Source organism: Rutidosis leptorrhynchoides, chromosome 2 (genome assembly GCF_046630445.1).
Source record: "Rutidosis leptorrhynchoides isolate AG116_Rl617_1_P2 chromosome 2, CSIRO_AGI_Rlap_v1, whole genome shotgun sequence".
In the NCBI taxonomy this organism is placed as follows: Eukaryota; Viridiplantae; Streptophyta; class Magnoliopsida; order Asterales; family Asteraceae; genus Rutidosis; species Rutidosis leptorrhynchoides.
In genome coordinates, this window is record NC_092334.1 from 343,792,860 (window position 1) to 343,814,666 (window position 21,807).

At 30.6% G+C, this 21,807-nt stretch overlaps 1 protein-coding gene across 1 annotated transcript; it reads right to left on the reverse strand.

The window, feature by feature from the left end:
* Nucleotides 1–1,251: 1,251 nt before the first annotated feature.
* LOC139888883 (uncharacterized) lies at nt 1,252–2,064 on the reverse strand. The gene has a single exon (XM_071871865.1). The coding sequence runs from the start codon at nt 2,062–2,064 to the stop codon at nt 1,252–1,254; it is 813 nt and encodes a 270-aa protein (XP_071727966.1).
* Between the last annotated feature and the right edge of the window lie 19,743 nt (nt 2,065–21,807).

Below are 21,807 nucleotides of genomic sequence, written 5' to 3' on the forward strand. Positions count from 1 at the left end.
ATCATCCATGAAAATTTCTAAAGACTCGCCTATTAACTCTGAGAAAATACTCATCATACACCTTTGAAAAGTAGCAGGTGCATTACATAAACCAAAAGGCATTCGTTTAAAAGCATAAGTTCCATAAGGACAAGTAAAAGTCGTTTTTTCTTGGTCACTAGGGTGAATAGGTATTTGATTATATCCAGAATACCCATCTAAGAAACAATAAAATTTATGACCTGAAAACTTTTCGATGATTTGATCAATAAAAGGCAAAGGAAAGTGATCTTTTGAAGTCGCAGCATTCAGCTTCTTGTAATCAATACATACCCGCCAACCCGTCACGGGACGTGTTGTGATCTTTTCACCTTTCTCAGTTTCCATTACCGTTATCCCAGCTTTCTTTGGTACTGTTTGCGTGGGGCTTACCCACTGACTATCTGAAATAGGGAAAATAATCCCTGCATCTAACCACTTGAGAACTTCCTTCTTAACAACTTCCTGCATATTCGGGTTTAACCTGCGTTGCGTATCATGAGGAGGTTTAACCTCCAGATCTGTAACTATCCTATGCATACACACTGAGGAACTTATCCCTTTCAATTTAGCTATCGTCCACCCTACTGCAGCCTTGTACTTATGAAGCACTTCCATTAAAGCTTTTTCCTGCACACCTATCAAATCTGAAGTAATAATAACTAGCAAAGTGCCGTCAGTACCTAAAAATGCATACTTCAAATGAGAAGGTAAGGATTTTAACTCAAGAGTTGGTGGTGACTCTAGTGAAGGTCTCATATTAGTATCAATGGATTTAGGTAGTGGCTCATATTTATAAGTCCATGGTGGCAACCTAGCATCCATTGTACTTGCTACTGCTAATTCTACTGCCTTGACCTCTTCAAACTCAACATCCTCTTTGTCACCTAAGCAAAATATTTCTACTGGGTCATTGGTTATTAGGTGAGAAGTATGCTTTTCCACTAATTCATCAATCACATCTATCCGATAGCATTCATGGACATCCGGTGTATGAAGAGAATTAAAGATATTAATCCTCATCTTACAATTACCGAAAGATATGTCCATAGCTCCCATTCGACAATTAATGTTAGCATTAATGGTGGCCAAAAACGGGCGTCCCAAGATTATAGTGGGTTGGGCATCTCTATTCCTAGGTTCAATGTCCATAACAACAAAGTCAACTGGGTAATAGAAATCCTCCACTTTTACTATCACATCTTCTAATATCCCCCTAGGCGTTTTGATTGACTAGTCCGCTAGTTGAATAATTATGTCGGTTCTTTTCATTAAACCCAATTCAAATCGGTCAACTAGACAAAAAGGTAAAATATTTAAGCTAGCTCCTAGGTCCAATAACGCCTTTTTCACATTCACATTTCCTACAGTCACAGCTATCAATGGGGTCCCTGGGTCCTTAAACTTAGGTGGAAGTGTACCCGAGACAACCGCACTTAGGTGCTCGGTTAGCTCCACCTTTTTGGGTAAAGTCGCCCTTTGCTTCCTCTTTTGAGTGCAAAGGTCCTTTAAAAATTTAACATAAGACGGGACTTGCCTAATAGCATCGAGGAGGGGTAAATTTATCTTAACCTGTTTAAACGTTTTCCACATATCCTCTAGTTGTGGTCCCTTTTTCCCACAAGGGAATTGGTTTGGGGACTCTAAGGCCTTGGGAAATGGAACGGATTTTGATTCCGTCTCCGATTTCCTGGTTTCATTAACAATTGGGTCCTTATTTTTCACCTCTTTTCCCTGGTCATCAACTTCACTTACCTCTTCCTCATCAAGAACCATAGGAGACTTACTTGACTCTGGTTGCACTACCTCTTTTTCACCAACCTTATTGTCATACTTCTTTCCGCTTCTCAAGGTACCTACCATGTTAACGCTATGCCCTTTTCCTTGGTTCTTATGATTTGGATTTAGAACCATGTAGCTTGGAATTATACCTGGTTCCCTATTTCCCTTACTCTCCGCTACATTACCAATCTCCTTAGCCAATGCACCAATCGACTTATTTTGCACTTCTATCATTTTTCGCATTTCGGAGATGAACGCGTCCATCTTAGCATCCGATCTAGATGATTAATTAGTTGAAGTACTGTTTTAATTTTAGTTTTGGTTTTGTCCTTGGTTTTAATAATTGTTTTGGTTTTGGTTTCGGTTGTTGGGATAAGGATTTTGATAGTTTCTTTGGTAGTTGCCTTGGTTCTGAAAGTTACCCTGGTTTTGAAAGTTGTTTTGTGGTCTAAGTTGGTTCCCTTGGTTAGCATTCAGAGCGTTGTTATTGCTCCAACTGAAATTAGGATGATTTCTCCAACCCGAATTATACGTGTTGGAGTATGGATCATATCTCCGTCCCTGAACCTCGTTAACTTGTTCTTTCACAATGTGCTGATTTACCGGTGGAATCCCATTTCTACATCCGTATGCAAAGTGAGAAGGATCTCCAAAAATCTCACATACTTCCTGAACCTGTGAAACATTACAAGCAAGACCCTTGTTTGGGTTGTTAAATATAAGCATTTTCAAATCATCAAATTTCTGCTCTAAGTTCCTAGATGAACCACCCGAATCGGAAACATGATTCACTCGGGAGGTACTAGGTTATTTACGATTAACCAAAGCTTGGGTTTTTGAACCCTTGCTTAACTGTTCGAAGAACGTCCATTCATCATCACTAGACCGAGTTAAGAATGCCCCACCACTAGCCGCCAAAAGAAACTGCATGTTTTGAGAATCTAAACTATCATAGAAAACTTTAACCAATTCCCACTTGGGTATCTCATGGTGTGGGAATGCCCTAAGTAACTCCTTCAGACGTTCATACGCTTCATGAAATAATTCACCCGGTAATTGTTTAAAAGATTTTATTTGCGTACGCATGTCTGAAGTTTTACTTATGGGGTAGAATTCCTCTAAAAATCGTTTTTTCATTTCCGCCCAAGTATTAATACTCCGGGCGGGCAAGGAGAGAAACCATCTTTTTGCCTTATCCTTAACTGAATAAGGAAATAATCGAAGACGTACCTCATCATCAGTGAAACCGTTTACCTGATTAGTAGCACATATCCCATTAAATTCAGTGATGTGTTCATATGGCTCCTCATTAGCCATACCTCGGTAGGTTGGCAAGATCGAAATGAGTTGAGGTCGGACCTCAAATCGTCGGTTGTTTCCTCCTGCCGGTGCAGGATAAACAATGGGTGAATGATCCTCAAAATCACCCGGTTGGTAGTAGGTGTCTACTCCTCTTGGTCGTTCGGCCATCTCGTCTTGTTGATCAAAAACTTCCTCTTCAGTGTCAGACTCTGATATAGGAGAGTTTGGTGGAACAATCGGATGTGTCTCTAACTGTGGTTGAGTGGATGCTGAAGCCACTGTCGAACCCTTTAAGATTCTTGTAGCTTTTCGATTAGCTTTTGCAGATTTCTCGATTTCCGGGTCTAAAGGCTTAAGATTTTGATCTCCCGAACTCCCAGTTTGCATACACTAACCTGCACTTCAACAAAAACAAAAACACCGAGCGTAAAACTGACAAAAATAAAAATAAACAAAACACTATTTTTGGATTTTTAGTGATTTTATAATTTTTATGGTTTTTTTTTCTAACCAGCACAAAAGCAATAAAATAAGAGCTTGCAAATCAAGCGCACACCTCCCCGGCAGCGGTGCCAAAATTTGATCGATGTCGAAGGGTCGAACAAAAATAACCTAATTACTCTAACTTAGCTAGGGTAAGCAGGGTTCGTTCCACGAGAAGTTATGGTTAACAAGCAAGCAATTTCCAGATTGAGTTGTTGGTTTAACTAAAGACTATTTAGATTAATCACTACTTAAAATTTAAACTTAAACTAGCGTACCGTTGAAAAGATTTAAATGTAAACAATGAGAGTAAAGCCTTTATCCTTTCACAATCCCAATTTAACATGCATTCATTCAAACAAGCATTATGTTTATCAATTGTTGATCAAATCTCATAGACAAGACTTCTTGAGTTCAATAATTCTATTATCTTGGGTTTAAACTATGCAATCTAGACAAGGTGTCTTTATCCCTAATCTAATTAACACTAAGTTGGATCAAGAACACGATGTTAAATTACAATAATTTAACTTGCAATAACAAACATAGAACTTGCATTAATCAAAAATCAACTTGATTCATAACATCATAATCCAAAAGTATTAAACATCACAAATCACATAATCTTGAATGAAATTATACATGATTCAATTGTTCATGGAAAAGATAAAGTTTAGAAAACTAGCCAAGCATGTTGGTGATGATAATCAATGAGTTTCTTGATGATTGCATGATGAACCAACACCTTGATCTTGACTTGAATCCTTAAATCCTTGAATAATGATAATTGGATGGTGTTTTGAGGTGTTTGGGAATGTTTTCTGCTGCCAAAACTGATGGAAAAAGTGTTCATTTCGTAATCCTAGAGCTCCCTTTAAATAGGGTTAGAAAACTTGGCCACAAAGCTAATTTTCGTATTTCCTGGCACCAGTTTTTCTGGCCTGGCGTATTTTACGCCAGGTATGGCGTATTTTACGCCAATGTAAAAACTCCTGGGCGTATTTTTACGCATGAAATTGGATTTTGTTCTGGATTGACCTGAGCTGTGGCGTATTTTACACCAAAAATGGCATATTTTACGCCAATACAAATTTCCTGATCACTCTTTAAGCTCTCAAATCTTGTCCATAATCCAATTTAAACCGCTGTTTTGTACCACATTTCGCGCCAACATCTTTCTTACCTGTAAAACATAAAATCACATCAAAGTATCTCCTTTTTCACTCACACATAGTTAATTTTGCGTATGTAAACATAAATAATCGTGACAAATAAGGAACGATCAAATACTTATTAATATCTTAAGATCTAACGATTTTATATCTATATTTACATATGTATAGATACTTTGTTTACAGTATGCACGATCATAGTTATTTTCTAATCAATATAAATCTTATATTTATCTAAATACTTATCTTATTCAAGATCATAAGAGTTTCCAAAATTTCCAAGTTTAGTTCATAAATAAATAATACTTATTAATAATCATAACCATAATTGTACTATAATAATAATAAATGATAATTAATACTTATATTTATGATAAGTTTATATTATATTTTTAATGATAATAATAATATTAGTAATAACAAAATGATAGTAATAATAACTATACTAGTAATCTTATTACTTATGTTATTAAATAACAACACTCATAAATAATAATAATAATAATAATAATAATAATAATAATAATAATAATAATAATAATAATAATAATAATAATAATAATAATAATAATAATAATAATAATAATAATAATAATAATAATAATAATTTTTTTTTTTTTTTGAAATTGAAACTACCTCTTAAAAACGAATCCTAAAAAATAGACCCATGCAGGGCTCGAAACCGTGACCTCTTGATAACCCGTTAACACTCTACACCACTCCTCTGTTCCTGTCTTTCTGTATTAAGCTACTAACCAAAACCATTTAACCCGCTTTCCTGTATCTCCTTCTTCTTCCTAAATCCAGGGATCCAAAAATTCAAACTTTAACTCGAATCCATTTTGGGTAAACGTTTTATTTAACTCAGAAGCTAATTAATAACGATTATTATCATTCGTGAATTACTCAGTCTAAAAACAGCACGAAAATTTGATTTAAAAAGAAGAACAGACCCGTTTTTGAACTACAATTCAAATTTCAAAATTTACAGATTTTTAGCTCATGATTTCTTTATGAGACCTGCTTTAAATCACAATTACAATATTCTTGAGTTATTAATTGAACCGGAAACATCCTACAATATCCTAATTTGAATGAAGAAATTTGGTTTGACTTTTTGTTATAAAGCTTGACTATCAAAATTAACAATCAATTTGCTAAATTAAAGCCTGAAAATTTACCAATAGTTTCACTAGATGATTCCAATTAACTCTGAATTTTTAGATTTTAGTGAAGGATTCGAAATTGAATTATGGATTGAATCTTACCGTGACCTGAACCATTTCTACCGTCATCTATTTAATTCATTCGATTTGCAGCGGTTATGATTGATAATTGATAATAATGAATCGAATGGTTTGGTGCAGAGAATATGAGGTAATCGAATGAGTTTAGGTAGGGTTGATGTGTCTCTGGTATCACGAGTTGTATAGAACAAAAGAAAGAAAAAAAATAAAGAAGACAAAAGATATACAACTATCTGATCTATTTATTTAATTTTTATTACCTATTTTATATAATACAATATATTAATAATAATATTTATTATAATTACCTTAATAATAATAATGATATAACAAATTAAGTATATATCAATTTTATATATATATATATATATATATATATATACATATAAGGTTAAAATAACTATAAAATGCTATTATCATTAATACTAATATTAATACTAATAATAAAAGTAATAATGATAATATAACATTTACATATAACAAATTTTATATTATAACTTTTAATACTACTAATACTAATAGTAATAATAATATAACAACTATAATTAAACTTGTAATATATTAATATTACAATTTATTAATTATGTAATATTATATTATATAATAACATTTATTTAATATTTATATATTTTATATATATATATATATATATATACACAAATAATTATTAATATAATTCATGTATATATTTATATATATTTATTTTAATGGTAACTTAACTATTTTATTTATTATTTTACCTTTTTAATTCCAATTGATTAATGTGTATATGATTACTCAAATATTATATATACTCTTATATTTATATTTGTATTTATATTTTGATTTATATTTATATATATATATATATATATATATTTACATATTTATTTACACACAATTGTTCGTGAATCATCGGGCATAGTCAAAGGTCAATTGAATATATGAACATAGTTCCAAAGTTTTCGAGACTCAATATTACAGACTTTGTTTATCGTGTCAAAATTATGAAAGAATAAAATTTAAATTTGATCGGAAATTTCCGGGTCGTCACAGTACCTACCCGTTAAAGAAATTTCGTCCTGAAATTTGATTAGGATGGTTATGGCTGACAATAAATATGTTCTCATGATGCATACAAGCTGAAAATTAGAGTCTTATCATCATTGAGTAATATGGATAAAACAATTCGATTTTGTGAAGAGTACGGGTGAAGTTATCACAAAAGAGTGAAATGAGAAATAAAGATTTGTTTTTAACATTTGACGTAGTCAGGTTTGAATTTAGAAAATAAGGTGCGTCTTAGCTTTTTACGTTGTCTTGGTTGAATTCCGGAATTCAAGGGATTTAAAGAAAATCTTTGAAATCTAAAAGGTTTGATTCTTTGGCGAATAAGGAAATTAAGATCTCTATAAATAAATACGATGATCTATCTCGATTACTCTGTCTGATATTTCCATTATTAATTAAGCTCTTCCGTTCCATTATTCTGACCATTCCTATACTTTCTTTCTTAGTTCATACATCCAAAAGATTGTGAAAATGCTTAATCCAGCTCTAATCCTTGATATTTTCCTTATTATCCCCTTTCTGTCATCCTTCTTTTCAATCTTCCACCAGAAAAATCTGTTTACTTTTATTATTACCTTGAGGTGATACTATTCTTAATTATACCGTGTCTTTATATTGCTATTCGTATTAATATCCACGGTTTGTAACCTCCGTGTTGTTATTGGGCTTTATATTTTCTCTTATATTTTGGAACTCTTTGCCCTTTTATTATCTTCTCGACCTCTAGTAAAGCGAGTAATGGTCCAGAATTCGTAAGTATGGAGTTTCAAATGAACTTAATGTTCTAAACAAGAAAGAACGTAATCGCACGATTTGATTTGTCAAATTACCTGAATCACTGAGAATAGAACTATCAAGAATATACTTTCTTGATATGTTCAGAAGTTAAGCAGAATGAAAAAGTTATGTAACATGGCACATGATGATGTTATGATCTGTGAATCATCACGTTCCATTAGAAACTCAGCATGACTTACTGTAATATAATCACATTGATCAAGTGTCATTCATTATATTATACTAATTCATGCATCAATTTCTTTATATTTCTCCAGAATTCATTCATTAATTAAACTTAAATTTTACAGAAGTTTCCAATATAATGAAACACATGAAGCACGAAGAGGTATATAATTTCAGACGAGATTATTTATGAAAATATCCTCAGAAATATCGAAGATATTTATGATGATATTTTGAAATTTCCAAGTTCAAAGGTTGATGAAGAAAAATTTTCCGCAAGATTTTAAGATGACTTTGGAGCAAGATATTCTCTAAAGATTTCAACGGATCAAGAATTACCTGGATTCTTTGAATATAGGGTATGGTCCTTATATTTGTCCTTGGTCTCCTTCGTGGTTAGCTCAATCCGTTTTCCAGTTCCAATTTTTTTGAGCTTTTCCAACATACTATTCTTTATCATCAAACTTCCGACGATTAAGATCGTTTACGGTTATCTACAGTTTCTGCTGCTTCATTTCAGCTTTTTCAAAGTTCAATGTATTGATTCGTAGGCTGGGTGCTTTTCAAAATTTCAGAATTGTAAGTCATGATTCTAAGAGATAAATGTTATATGTATACATATAACTGTTGATGTAGGCATGCTGCGAGATTTCAAAATACCGATTGTCGATTCTTGATAATTGGCATGGCTATTCTTGTTACAATATGCGGATGAGTATATGATAGTGTTTTAATGAGCAAATATAATGATTCTTCGGAGAGATTTAAGTCAATGAGTAACGAAGTTGCTGGTAAGTTTACTGCTAATGTGGTGGAATATAAACGGTAACGATGACGAAAGGTAAACTTATATATCAAGGTTATAATAAGGCTAATCCGGATGAAAGTCGAAGTTGATTTGTTGGAGCTGCGACAAAATTGGCTAATTTGAAAAAGAGTTGCAACGTTATTTTCGGTAATAACAATGCCAAAGGAGCTAGCACAGACACGTGTTAAACGTTTACTCAGGTTCCGAGTGTTTTCAGGTGCATAACTATATGCATCAATCTCTTCTTCCGTAGATGAAGTGCGGTTGGTTCATCCTATCGATTGAAGTGTTTTCAAGAATTATGAAAGGTTTGAATCACAGATTGTAATCGTCAAGATACAAATGAGGTTTAAGATGAAATCAAGTGGCAAACTTGAAGAATTGTTTAGTTTCATATGTTATAATCAATATTTTAATTCACTTTTAATTGTCCAATGTTGGCAGTCCACAGTTAGCAGTCCACAATTAGTAATCCAATAATTCATATATAGTTTAATATATAATATTCAAATTAATTAATAAGTATTCGTGACACATTGTATACATATCTCAGACTCGATCACAACTCAAAGTATATATATTATTGTAGAATCAACCTCAACCCTGTATAGCTAACTCCAGCATTACCGCATATAGAGTGTCTATGGTTATTCCAAATAATATATATAGATGCGTCGATATGATATGTCAAAACCTTGTATACGTGTCCCGATATTTAAATGCGTAAATAACAGTATTTAAATTACGATAAATAAAGTGCGTAAAATAAATAACAGAAATTAAATGACGATAAATAAAATTGCGAGAATATAAATTGCGATAATTAAATTGCGATAAATAAAATGTAATCAGTTAGCTAGGAACAGTTAGATAGGAACAGTTAGTGTGGATTCTTAACAAAATTTCTCATAGTTAATTTGTTTGTTTCTAACAAATTTTATTTTGTCCAATGTTTTCTTCATTATGCCACTTGTTGGATTCTGATAGGTCAAAATCCAATTATGAAATTGAATGAAAATGATTATTCTGCGGTGAACGGATACGTATATCTGTGGATGTAAGTAGGATAGTAAATGACTGTTGAATCAGATTTGAAGAATGTACAGTGTAACTCATTAATGTGAAATCTAAATATTCCTCGGGTATTACCTACCCGTTAAAATATTTTCACCATTAACAGTATGCACAAAAGAATTTTTAAATTACAATCTTTATGAAAACATATATACATATATATTTTCTTCAGATGTAATCATGGATTTAATGAGTAAATATAGTATTAAACTCATATGATTTACCATTAGATCTAGAATACATAATCTCCGAAACATTAGAGATTACATAATCATCATGAAGAACGAAGATAATTGATGTAGAATGTCATGTAGAACGGTGATTATAATCGAGGTACAGAATGAGATGTTGAGGCATGTGATGTTGAAACTTGAGTTGTTGGTGGTACTGTTGGGGCCGGTGATGTTGCTGAAGCTGGTAAGATTTGCACCACATTTTCCAAATTGATTACTCGAGCACGAAGTTCGTTGACTTCTTATATTATTCCGGGATGATTGTCGGTCAGAACGAGTGGATGAATAGGATCTAAAATTTGTGATAGTACGTAGTCGTGACGAGATACTCTGAAGATGAGAGAGAAAATGGTATTACGGGCAGGTTCGCCGATAAGTGCTTCAGGTTCATCGCCAAGAGGGAAATTTGGTTGATGGAATGTATCGCCTTCTTCTCGTCTCCTTTGATTAAGTCGACTACGAACCCATCAGATGAATTGGGGATGAATGATTGGTTGATTCATTCTGATGACACTGCTTTCGGAGCTTAGGTGAAACTCCATATCGGAGTAGCTGTCGGAATCTGAGGAATTCGAACTGATTGAGGGATTCATCTCGTACGATCAGATGAAGGATTTTCGATAATAAATAGATTATAAGATGTAGATTAGTACCCTGAAATACATAATTTACATATGCATATATATTACTAAATTCCCATAAGTTACGGAGGAATCTACGGAAGCTGTCAGGCAAAGGTAACAATAATAGATACGCTAAGATATGAATTTATCTATACACTGTCTATGCAATATAGGCAGTAAGACGTGTCTAGACTTTAAGGATGATAAGCAAATAATTTTTGACACTAAATGATAAGCAAAACTTTTGACATGCAGACACGGTCGAAGTCCAGACCCACTAATGCATCTAAACAACTATCAGTTAGACACACTAATGCAAGACCTGGTTTGCTAAGACTACTGCTCTGATACCAACTTTCATGACCCGTCCTAATCCATCAGGACGAGTACATTACACTTGGTTATATCGCGAGGTACTTGACCTCTATATGATACAATTTACAAACATTGCATTCGTTTTTAAAAGACTAACTTTCATTACATCGAAAGTTGATGGCAGGCATACCATTTCATAATATATCCAACTATAATTGACTTAATAATAATTTTGTTGAACTCGACGACTCGAATGCAACGTCTTTTGAAATATGTCATGAATGACTCCAAGTAATATCTCTAATATGAGCAAATGCACAGCGGAAGATTTTTTCAACACCTGAGAATAAACATGCTTTCAAGTGTCAACCAAAAGGTTGGTGAGTTCATTAGTTTATCATAATCAATCATTTCCATAATTTTAATAGACCACAAGATTTTCATTTCCATTTTTCATAAATATCATTTCATATCAGGCATTTTGCACAAACTGCATAGAGATAAAAATCATTCATATGGTGAACACCTGGTAATCGACATTAACAAAATGCTTCTAGAATATCCCCATCATTTCAGGACTCTCATCGAACATGATAAAATCGAAGTACTAAAGCATCCGTAACCCGGATGGGGTTTGTTAGGCCCGATAGATCTATCTTTAGGATTCGCGTCAATTAGGATTTCTGTTCCCTAATTCTTAGATTACCAGACTAAAAAGGGTGATATTCGATTCGATATTCCAACCATAGAATGTAGTTTCGATTACTTGTGTCTATTTCGTAAAACATTTATAAAAGAAGCGCATGTATTCTCAGTTCTAAAAATATATATTGCAAAAGTATTTAAAAAGGGAGCAAATGAAACTCACAATACTGTATTTCGTAGCAATTATGCATATGACGGCACTGAACAAGTGCAGGGTTGGCCTCAGATTCACGATCCTATATCAATTGTATATATATTAAAATATATAATCGTAATCGAACATGTTTATATATTATATCTTAAATTATATATTATACTTATCTAGTTTGTGTATATATTCAAAGTGTTTAATATTTATATAGTTATATTGATATATATTTGATTAGTATTTTAATAAAAATACTTAATATGTTATATATGAATATTTATATAAACTTTGTTAATTTGATTAAAAACATACTTACAACCTTAATAATATCTTTAAAACTTTCATTTTCATAAACGTAATTATTTTTAGTAATATTGATATAGATAATGTCGATAATAATAATAATGATAGTTTTAATGAAAACAAAATAATAATTTTTGTAAAAATAATCATAGTAATAATAATTATAACTATATTAATAATGATAATATCAGTAATTTTTAATATAATGAATAAATTAATAATGATGATAAAAATAATAATTTTGATGTTAATACTAAATGCCCATTAGTAATAATAATTATAACAATCTTTTTGCGAATGGTAATCTTAATAGTGATACTTTTGGTAATAATAATAATACGTCAAAAATGATATTGATGTTAATATTAATAGTTATAATACTTATAATAATAATAATAATAATAATAATAATATTAATAATATTAATAACAGTAGTTTTTAATAAAATGAAAAGTTTACTAACTAAGACAAGGAAAATAATACTTTTGATAATAGTACCTACTACATAATAATAACGATCCTATTGCCAATGATAATATTAATAACAATATTACTTATTAATACTACTAATGGTCATAATATTAGTAATAATAATAATATTAATCACCATAATGAAAATTATAATTATAAATGATAACTAATACTTATAATAATAATAATAATAATAATAATAATAATAATAATAATAATAATAATAATAATAATAATAACTAGTAGTCCATAACTAATTAATACTAATAATAATTATGATAATTATAATACTTGTAATGACACTAATTAATAATAATAATAATAACAACATTAATAATAATAGTAACAATAATAATAATAATACTAATAATAGTAATGATAATAATAATAATAATAATGATAATGATAATATAATATTGGTAGTGATCGTAATAATAATATTATTAATAATAATACTTATTAATATCTTAAGATCTAACGGTTTTATATCTATATTTACATATGTATAGATACTTTGTTTACAGTATGCACGATCATAGTTATTTTCTAATCAATATAAATCTTATATTTATCTAAATACTTATCTTTTTCAAGATCATAAGAGTTTCCAAAATTTCCAAGTTTAGTTCATAAATAAATAATACTTATTAATAATCATAACCATAATTGTACTATAATAATAATAAATGATAATTAATACTTATATTTATGGTAAGTTTATATTATATTTTTAATGATAATAATAATATTAGTAATAACAAAATGATAGTAATATTAACTATACTAGTAATCTTATTACTTATGTTATTAAATAACAACACTCATAAATAATAATAATAATAATAATAATAATAATAATAATAATAATAATAATAATAATAATAATAATAATAATAATAATAATAATAATAATAATTTTTTTTTTTTTTTGAAATTGAAACTACCTCTTAAAAACGAATCCTAAAAAATAGCCCCCTTTAGGGCTCGAACCCGTGACCTCTTGATAACCCGTCAACAGTCTACACCACTCCTCCGTTACTGTCTTTCTGAATTAAGCTACTAACTAAAAACATTTAACCCGCTTTCCTGTATCTCCTTCTTCTTCCTAAATCCAGGGATCCAAAAATTCAAACTTCAACTCGAATCCATTTTGGGTAAACATTTTATTTAACTCAGAAGGTAATTAACAACGATTATTATCATTCGTGAATTACTCAGTCTAAAAACAGCACGAAAATTTGATTTAAAAAGAAGAACATGCCCGTTTTTGAACTACAATTCAAATTTCAAAATTTACAGAGTTTTAGCTCATGATTTCTTTATGAGACCTGCTTTAAATCACAATTACAATATTATTGAGTTATCAATTGAACCAAAAACATCCTACAATATCCTAATTTGAATGAAGAAATTTGGTTTTACTTTTTGTTATAAAGCTTGACTATCAAAATTAACAATCAATTTGCTAAATTAAAGCCTGAAAATTTACCAATAGTTTCACTAGATGATTCCAATTAACTCTGCATTTTTTGATTTTAGTGAAGGATTCAACATTGAATTATGGATTGAATCTTACCGTGACCTGAACCGTTTCTGCCTTCATCTATTTAATTCATTCGATTAGCAGCGGTTATGATTGATAATTGATAATAATGAATCGAATGGTTTGGTGCAGAGAATATGAGGTAATCGAATGAGTTTAGGTAGGGTTGATGTGTCTCTGGTATCACGAGTTGTATAGAACAAAAGAAAGAAAAAAAATAAAGAAGACAAAAGATATACAACTATCTGATCTATTTATTTAATTTTTATTATCTATTTTATATAATACAATATATTAATAATAATATTTATTATAACTACCTTAATAATAATAATGATATAACAAATTAAGTATATATCAATTATATATATATATATATATATATAAGGTTAAAATAACTATAAAATGCTATTATCATTAATATTAATATTAATACTAATAATAAAAGTAATAATGATAATATAACAATTACAAATAACAAATTTCATATTATAACTTTTAATACTACTAATACTAATAGTAATAATAATATAACAACTATAATTAAACTTGTAATATATTAATATTACAATTTATTAATTATGTAATATTATATTATATAATAACATTTATTTAATATTTATATATTATATATATATAATATATATACAAATAATTATTAATATAATTCATGTATATATTTATATTTATTTATTTTAATGGTAACTTAACTATTTTATTTATTATTTTACCTTTTCAATTCCAATTGATTAATGTGTATATGATTACTCAAATATTATATATACTCTTATATTTATATTTGTATTTATATTTAGATTTAGATTTATATATATATTTACATATTTATTTACACACAATTGTTCGTGAATTATCAGGCATAGTCAAAGGTCAATTGAATATATGAACATAGTTCCAAAGTTTTCGGGACTCAATATTACAGACTTTGCATATCGTATCGAAATTATGAAAGAATAAAGTTTAAATTTGATCGGAAATTTTCGGGTCGTCATATTGTAGAAGTAGAGAGGATAATAGATGATTTGCTGAATCAGATTAGAAGAATGTAACATATTAATTGTGAATTTATATATCTCTCGCGTATTACCTACCCGTTAAATTTTTTTTTTCACAATTAATATTTTGTACAAAAGAATTTTTGTTACAGTCTTTATGAAGATATATATGTGCATATTTTCTTTAGATGTAACATAGATTTAATGAGTTAATATCAAATTAAACTCATTTAGTTTACGGTTGAAACTAGAATTGAGTAATCCCTAAAACTTTAGAAATTACATAAGTTTTTCTTCAATGATATTGAAATTATGAGTCAATACTTCGTTATTTGTTGATGCCCGATGTTGGCGTTTGTGGAATTCTTGTAAGGTACGAATGATGTTATTTGAAAAGTTTCGAGTACATCGATGATGAAAGTGTAAAATCAAACATATTTTTGAATAATTCGCTTGATTTATTATGAAATGGAATTTATTGAATTAAAAATAGGGATCGTAGTTAACGATGGTTAAGTTACTGACGAAGAACGTACCTCATTGCATATTAATAATATGAATTAACCGATTAGTTAAGATTCACACATAATAGCTTAGTATAGAAAGTTTTATTATGGTTTAAAAAATTATAAATATAAGATATACATATAAATCTTTCGGTGGAATTGAGTTAATACTTCATAACTCGTTGATACAATATACTCGTTGTTGATTCGTAATGATGTCCACAGTGATTCTTGAACTGACGGAGTTTGTGATGTTATAGGTGCTGCTGACTTTGACGATGCTGACGTCACTGACTGTGCTAATGATGTTAACGGTACTGTTGATGCTGTTGGTAAAACAAATCTAGCTTGTAAATCACGCACCATCTTGTCAGGGTTTCTTTTCTTCCTTCTATCATTTTGGTTCATTCATTTGATTTATGGTTAGGGTTAGAATAGATAATCTCTAAGACTTTAGAGATTACGTATTCGCCGTAGAAGGTTTCTCCAATGAAGTGATGGATTAATACTTCATCGGTTATTGTTGTTGGTACTCGAGGTACAGATTGTAAAGTTGAGGTTTACAACGCGGTTGTGACTAGGGGTGGTAATGGTACTGTTGGCGTTGATGATGGTGGTACTATTTATGCTGCTAGTGCTGCTGCTGGTGTTTGTAATCTTTGCACCATATTCTCCAAAGCCACTACCCGAGCGCGAAGCTCGTTGACTTCTTGTATTACACCGGGATGATCGGTGGTTCGAACGAGTGGGTGAATAAGATCTAGAATGTGAGATAGTATATAATCATCCCGAGATACTCTGGAAATGAGAGAAAATAGTGTCTCGAATAGGTTCTCCGGTAAGTGCTTCAGGTTCTTCGCCAAGAGGGCAATGTGGTGGATGGAAGGGATCACCTTCTTCTTGTCTCCAATGATTGAGAAGGCTACGAACCCATCCCCAATTCATCCAGAATAGATGATGGCTGATAGGTTGATCCATTCCAGTCACACTGCTTTCGGAGCTTGAGTGGGATTCCATTTCGGAATCCAAGGGACTTGAACTAATACGAATTCCATTTCGTACGAATGAATGAAGGATTTTTCGATATGAAATGATTTTCCGGCTATCGGGTGGTATTCTAACTACGTAGAATATATATATATATATATATATATATATATATATATATATATATATATATATATATATATATATATATATATATATATATATATATATATATATATATATATATATAGCAACAGATTTCGTGGATTACGGAGAAATTTGAGGAATATGTCAGGCAAAGTTTACAGTAACAGATACGCTAAGATATGAATTAGCAGATACGCTAAGATATGAATTTTTGTCTATACACTATTTATGAAATCAATGTAATAAGATGTGTCTAGACTAAGAATGATAAGCAGGTAATTTCCTAAGGATGGTAAATAGATGATTTCCGACTAGAAATGATAAGCAAAACTTTTTGACATGCAAACACAGTCGAAGTCCAGACTTACTAATGCATCCTAACAACTATCAGTTAGACACACCAATGCAAGACCTGGTTCGCTAAGACCACCGCTCTGATACCAACTAAAAGGACCCGTTCATATACATTATAAACGATTCACAATAGTTGATTACATCGCGAGGTATTTGACCTCTATATGATAAATTTTACAAACATTGCATTTGTTTTTAAAAGACAAACTTTCTTTACATCCAAAATTGACAGGCATGCATACCATTTCAAATATCCACTATCAAACTTTAATTGACTTTATAATAATCTTGATGAACTCAATGACTCGAATGCAACGTCTTTCGAAATATGCCATGAATGACTCCAAGTAATATCCTTAAAATGAGCTAATGCACAACGGAAGATTTCTTTAATACCTGAGAATAAACATGCTTTAAAGTGTCAACCAAAAGGTTGGTGAGTTCATTAGTTTATCATAATCATTCATTTCCATCATTTTAATAGACCACAAGAATTTCATTTCCATTTTTCATAAATATCGTGCATGCAAAAATCATTCATATGGATTGAACACCTGGTAACCGACATTAACAAGATGCATATAAGAATATCCCCATCATTCCGGGACATCCTTCGGACATGATAAAAAAACTCGAAGTACTAAAGCATCCGCAACCATGGATGGGGTTTGTTAGGCCCAATAGATCTATCTTTAGGATTCGCGTCAATTAGTAGATCGGTTTACTAATTCTTAGGCTACCAAGCAAAAAGGGGCATATTCGGCTTCGATCATTCAACCATAGAATGTAGTTTCAATTACTTGTGTCTATTTCGTCAAACATTTATAAAAGCGCATGTATTCTCAGTACCAAAAATATATATTGCAAAAGCATTTAAAAAGGGAGTAATGAAAATCACAATACTGTATTTCTTAGTAAAAATACATATGACGTCATTGAACAAGTGCAAGATTGGCCTCGGATTCACGAACCTATATTAAGTATATATATTTATATGTTGGTCAATATTTGTCTAACAATTTAGGTTAAACCGTAGTGTATCACAATCCTAATGCTCGAGACTAATATGCAGAAGTTAACAAAAGTCAACTTAATCTTAAATGATTTCAAAAATCTATTGAAAGGACCCGTTCATATACATTATAAACGATTCACAATAGTTGATTACATCGCGAGGTATTTGACCTCTATATGATACATTTTACAAACATTGCATTTGTTTTTAAAAGACAAACTTTCTTTACAATGAAAATTGATGGTATGCACACCATTTCATAATATATCCAACTATAATTGACTTAATAATAATCTTGATGAACTCAATGACTCGAATGCAACGTCTTTCTAAATATGCCATGAATGACTCCAAGTAATATCCTTAAAATGAGCTAATGCACAGCAGAAGATTTCTTTAATACCTGAGAATAAACATGCTTTAAAGTGTCAACCAAAAGGTTGGTGAGTTCATAGGTTTATGATAACAATCATTTCAATATATTAATAGACCACAAGATTTCCGTTTATAAATATATGTACACTCGCAAGTGTATAAAAGTATTCTATAAGTTGTAGGCACCCGGTAACAAGCCTTAACGTTCATGTTTTACCCTCTGAAGTACACCAGATCAGGTGTGTTTAAAATAACCTCGAAGTACTAAAGCATCCCATAGTCAGGATGGGGTTTGTCAGGCCCAATAGATCTATCTTTAGGATTCGTGCCTACCGTACATAGACAAGTAGTTTAATGTTACCAAGCTAAGGGTATATTTCTGGTTTAAACCCACGTAGAATTAGTTATAGTAGTTGTGCCTATTTCGTAAAATATTTATAAAAACAGCGCATGTATTCTCAGTCCCAAAAATATATATAAAAGGGAGCAAATGAAACTCACTTTTGCCTTGAAGGTATATAATTCGACTTGGTCTCCGATAGATATCACGAACCTAACCATATATATAATATATCAACATGTTTTCTTTTTAAGTAATCGTTACATATATATATATACTTTTAATACTTTTAATATTTTCTTAGTCCGTAGTTAACAGTCCGATGTTAGTGGTCCACAATTAGTTGCTTAAATAAAATAAATAAAGACCCCATCGTATTCGTATTGATCAGAATTAATCTCGACCCATGGTACCATGTTGTCAAATGACGTGTTGCGTACATAAAGTACCGTGTTGTCAAATGACGTGTTGCGTACAATCATGAGGTCTTATGATTAATCTTCTCGTGTTGTTTACGGGTGGTCCTGAAATATATAAAATCAAATCATAAGTAATTATATATAAAATATCATATTAATTAGAAAAGATATGATTAATTTACTTTTTCTTCAAATATTTTCGTAGCTAAACTAGCTTCGGATACCCAATCTTGTTTTAGTCGTAGTTTCTTCATTACAACTCCGTTTTTGTTGGTTCAACTTGCCACTTCCTTGGATCGAGTCAAATTTTAAGAATATGAACTGAAAATACCTTAGTTTGTATTCGAAGTTATAGGTCAAACTTTGGTGAAACTTATGAAAGTGATCATTTTCAATCATAAAAACAACATTTAATGATCATTTTTATAAAAATACTTACACTTTGAGTTAAACCATGAAATTTTTATGTGTTAACATATTCATAAGAAATATCATTTTTCCAGAACATGAACTTCTAATTCAAAGTTCTAGATGGTTTTTAATTATCCAACTCAAACAGCCCCCGGTTGCACTCCGACGACGTAGATTCAGTTTTTACGATGTTCTTTGTAAAACCAAGTTATATCTTGTTAGGTTAGCATATCATTATGATATATTACAGGTCTTGAAGTGTTTTAAAATTCAAGTTAGAAGGATCTATTTAGTTTGCGAACAAGTTTGAAATCATTCAAACTATGTTCTTGTTGTTAAAATTTTATACCACAAAATAAGATAGCTATATGAATATGAATTGAATAAGATTATGAACAAGGTTACTACCTTAAGTTACTTGGACAAAGTTACTGCAAAAGATAAGAAATAATCTTGGAATCAAAGAGTGGTGGAGTTAGATCAAAAGGTTGGAAGTAAACTTCTTCAAATGGGTGGTTATTTTGATATGTTCTTGAAAGAGTTTTCTTATGGTGTTTAAGGCTTGTAATTGAAGCTAAATGATAGGGAAAATGCTTGGAGATAATCAAGTATGAAGTTAGGAGTATTTTGAGAGAGAAATGAGGGTGTAGGTATGAGAAAATGGAGTGAAGAAATGGTGTTCATTTATAAAAACGTTTTTAGTTTATAAAGAAAGAAAAGGATTCCTAATTTTGTTTTCTTACTAATAATTCATACTACTTGACAAATCTTAGTTACCTCATATCTAGGGCAGTAATAATGTTGATTAGGATGTTGATTTGATGTGTATATACCAATAGTAAATACGTATAGAAGCTGGGTATGATACGGGTACATATACCCTAGATATACGTATAGAAATCTTGAGGAAACGGAACGAGAATTCAAATATAGCTATCTTTTGTGAATATTCTTATATTGTTTTATGTATTTAAGTCCTTAAAAAGTGATTAAATACATTATATATACGATATGTGTATAAGCATTATATATTATAAGTATATATATCAATGAATGTTACGTATAGTTATCGTTTTGAAAACTTAAGTTAGTAGTTTCAAAATATACTTATAACTCATTGTCATTAGTACACAATGAGATGTTAAACTATCCTTAGATCATGTTAAATATATATAAATACATATATATACACAAACGTATAATTATCGTATGTTATATAGTTCGTGATATCATCGGTCATATTGGACGGTCAAACGTTGTGTAAAACTCTTTCCAAAAACATAAGTCTCAACAATTTGGATTGATTATCATGTTGGTATGGTTTAATTTATGTAAATATTAATCTCATAAGTATAATTTGGTCGGAAAATTCCGGGTCATTACAGTACCTACCCGTTAAAGAAATTTCGTCCCCGAAATTTGATAGAGGTTGTTATGGATAACAATAAGAAGATTTTCATGACAAATATAAGGTGATAATGGAGTTTTATCATCATTGAGTAATGTAGATAAAACGATTCGATTATGCGAAGAATATAAATGAGACTATCGTAAAAGAGTGAGATGAGTAAAATATATTCGTCTTAACCGATGACGTAGTTATGATTGATTTCCGGGATTTAAGGGATTTAAAGAGAATCTTACGTAATAAGATTTGGTTCTTTGGTGATTAAGGAAATCAGGATCTTCTTTGATTATATGCAATAATCTGTTTCGATTGCTCTGTCGGATATTTCACTATAAATTCACCCCTTCGTTTCCTTATTTTCCACGACTCACACCTTCTATTCTTTCTCCTTTGATTCTTATTTTAAAGCATTCATCAATATGCTCCATCCAGTTCTGATTCTTGATATACTCCTAACTTTTATATCTGTCATTCTTCTTTTTCATCTACCACCAGAAGAATCTATTTACTTCTACTATACTCTTGTGTTTATAGTGTTTCTAATTCTCCCGTGTCTCTATATTGCTATCTGCATCGATATACACGGTTTGTA

Excerpts from the sequence above, each read along its gene's own strand:
- LOC139888883 (XM_071871865.1), bottom strand. The coding sequence starts at position 2,064 with ATGGACGCGTTCATCTCCGAAATGCGAAAAATGATAGAAGTGCAAAAT.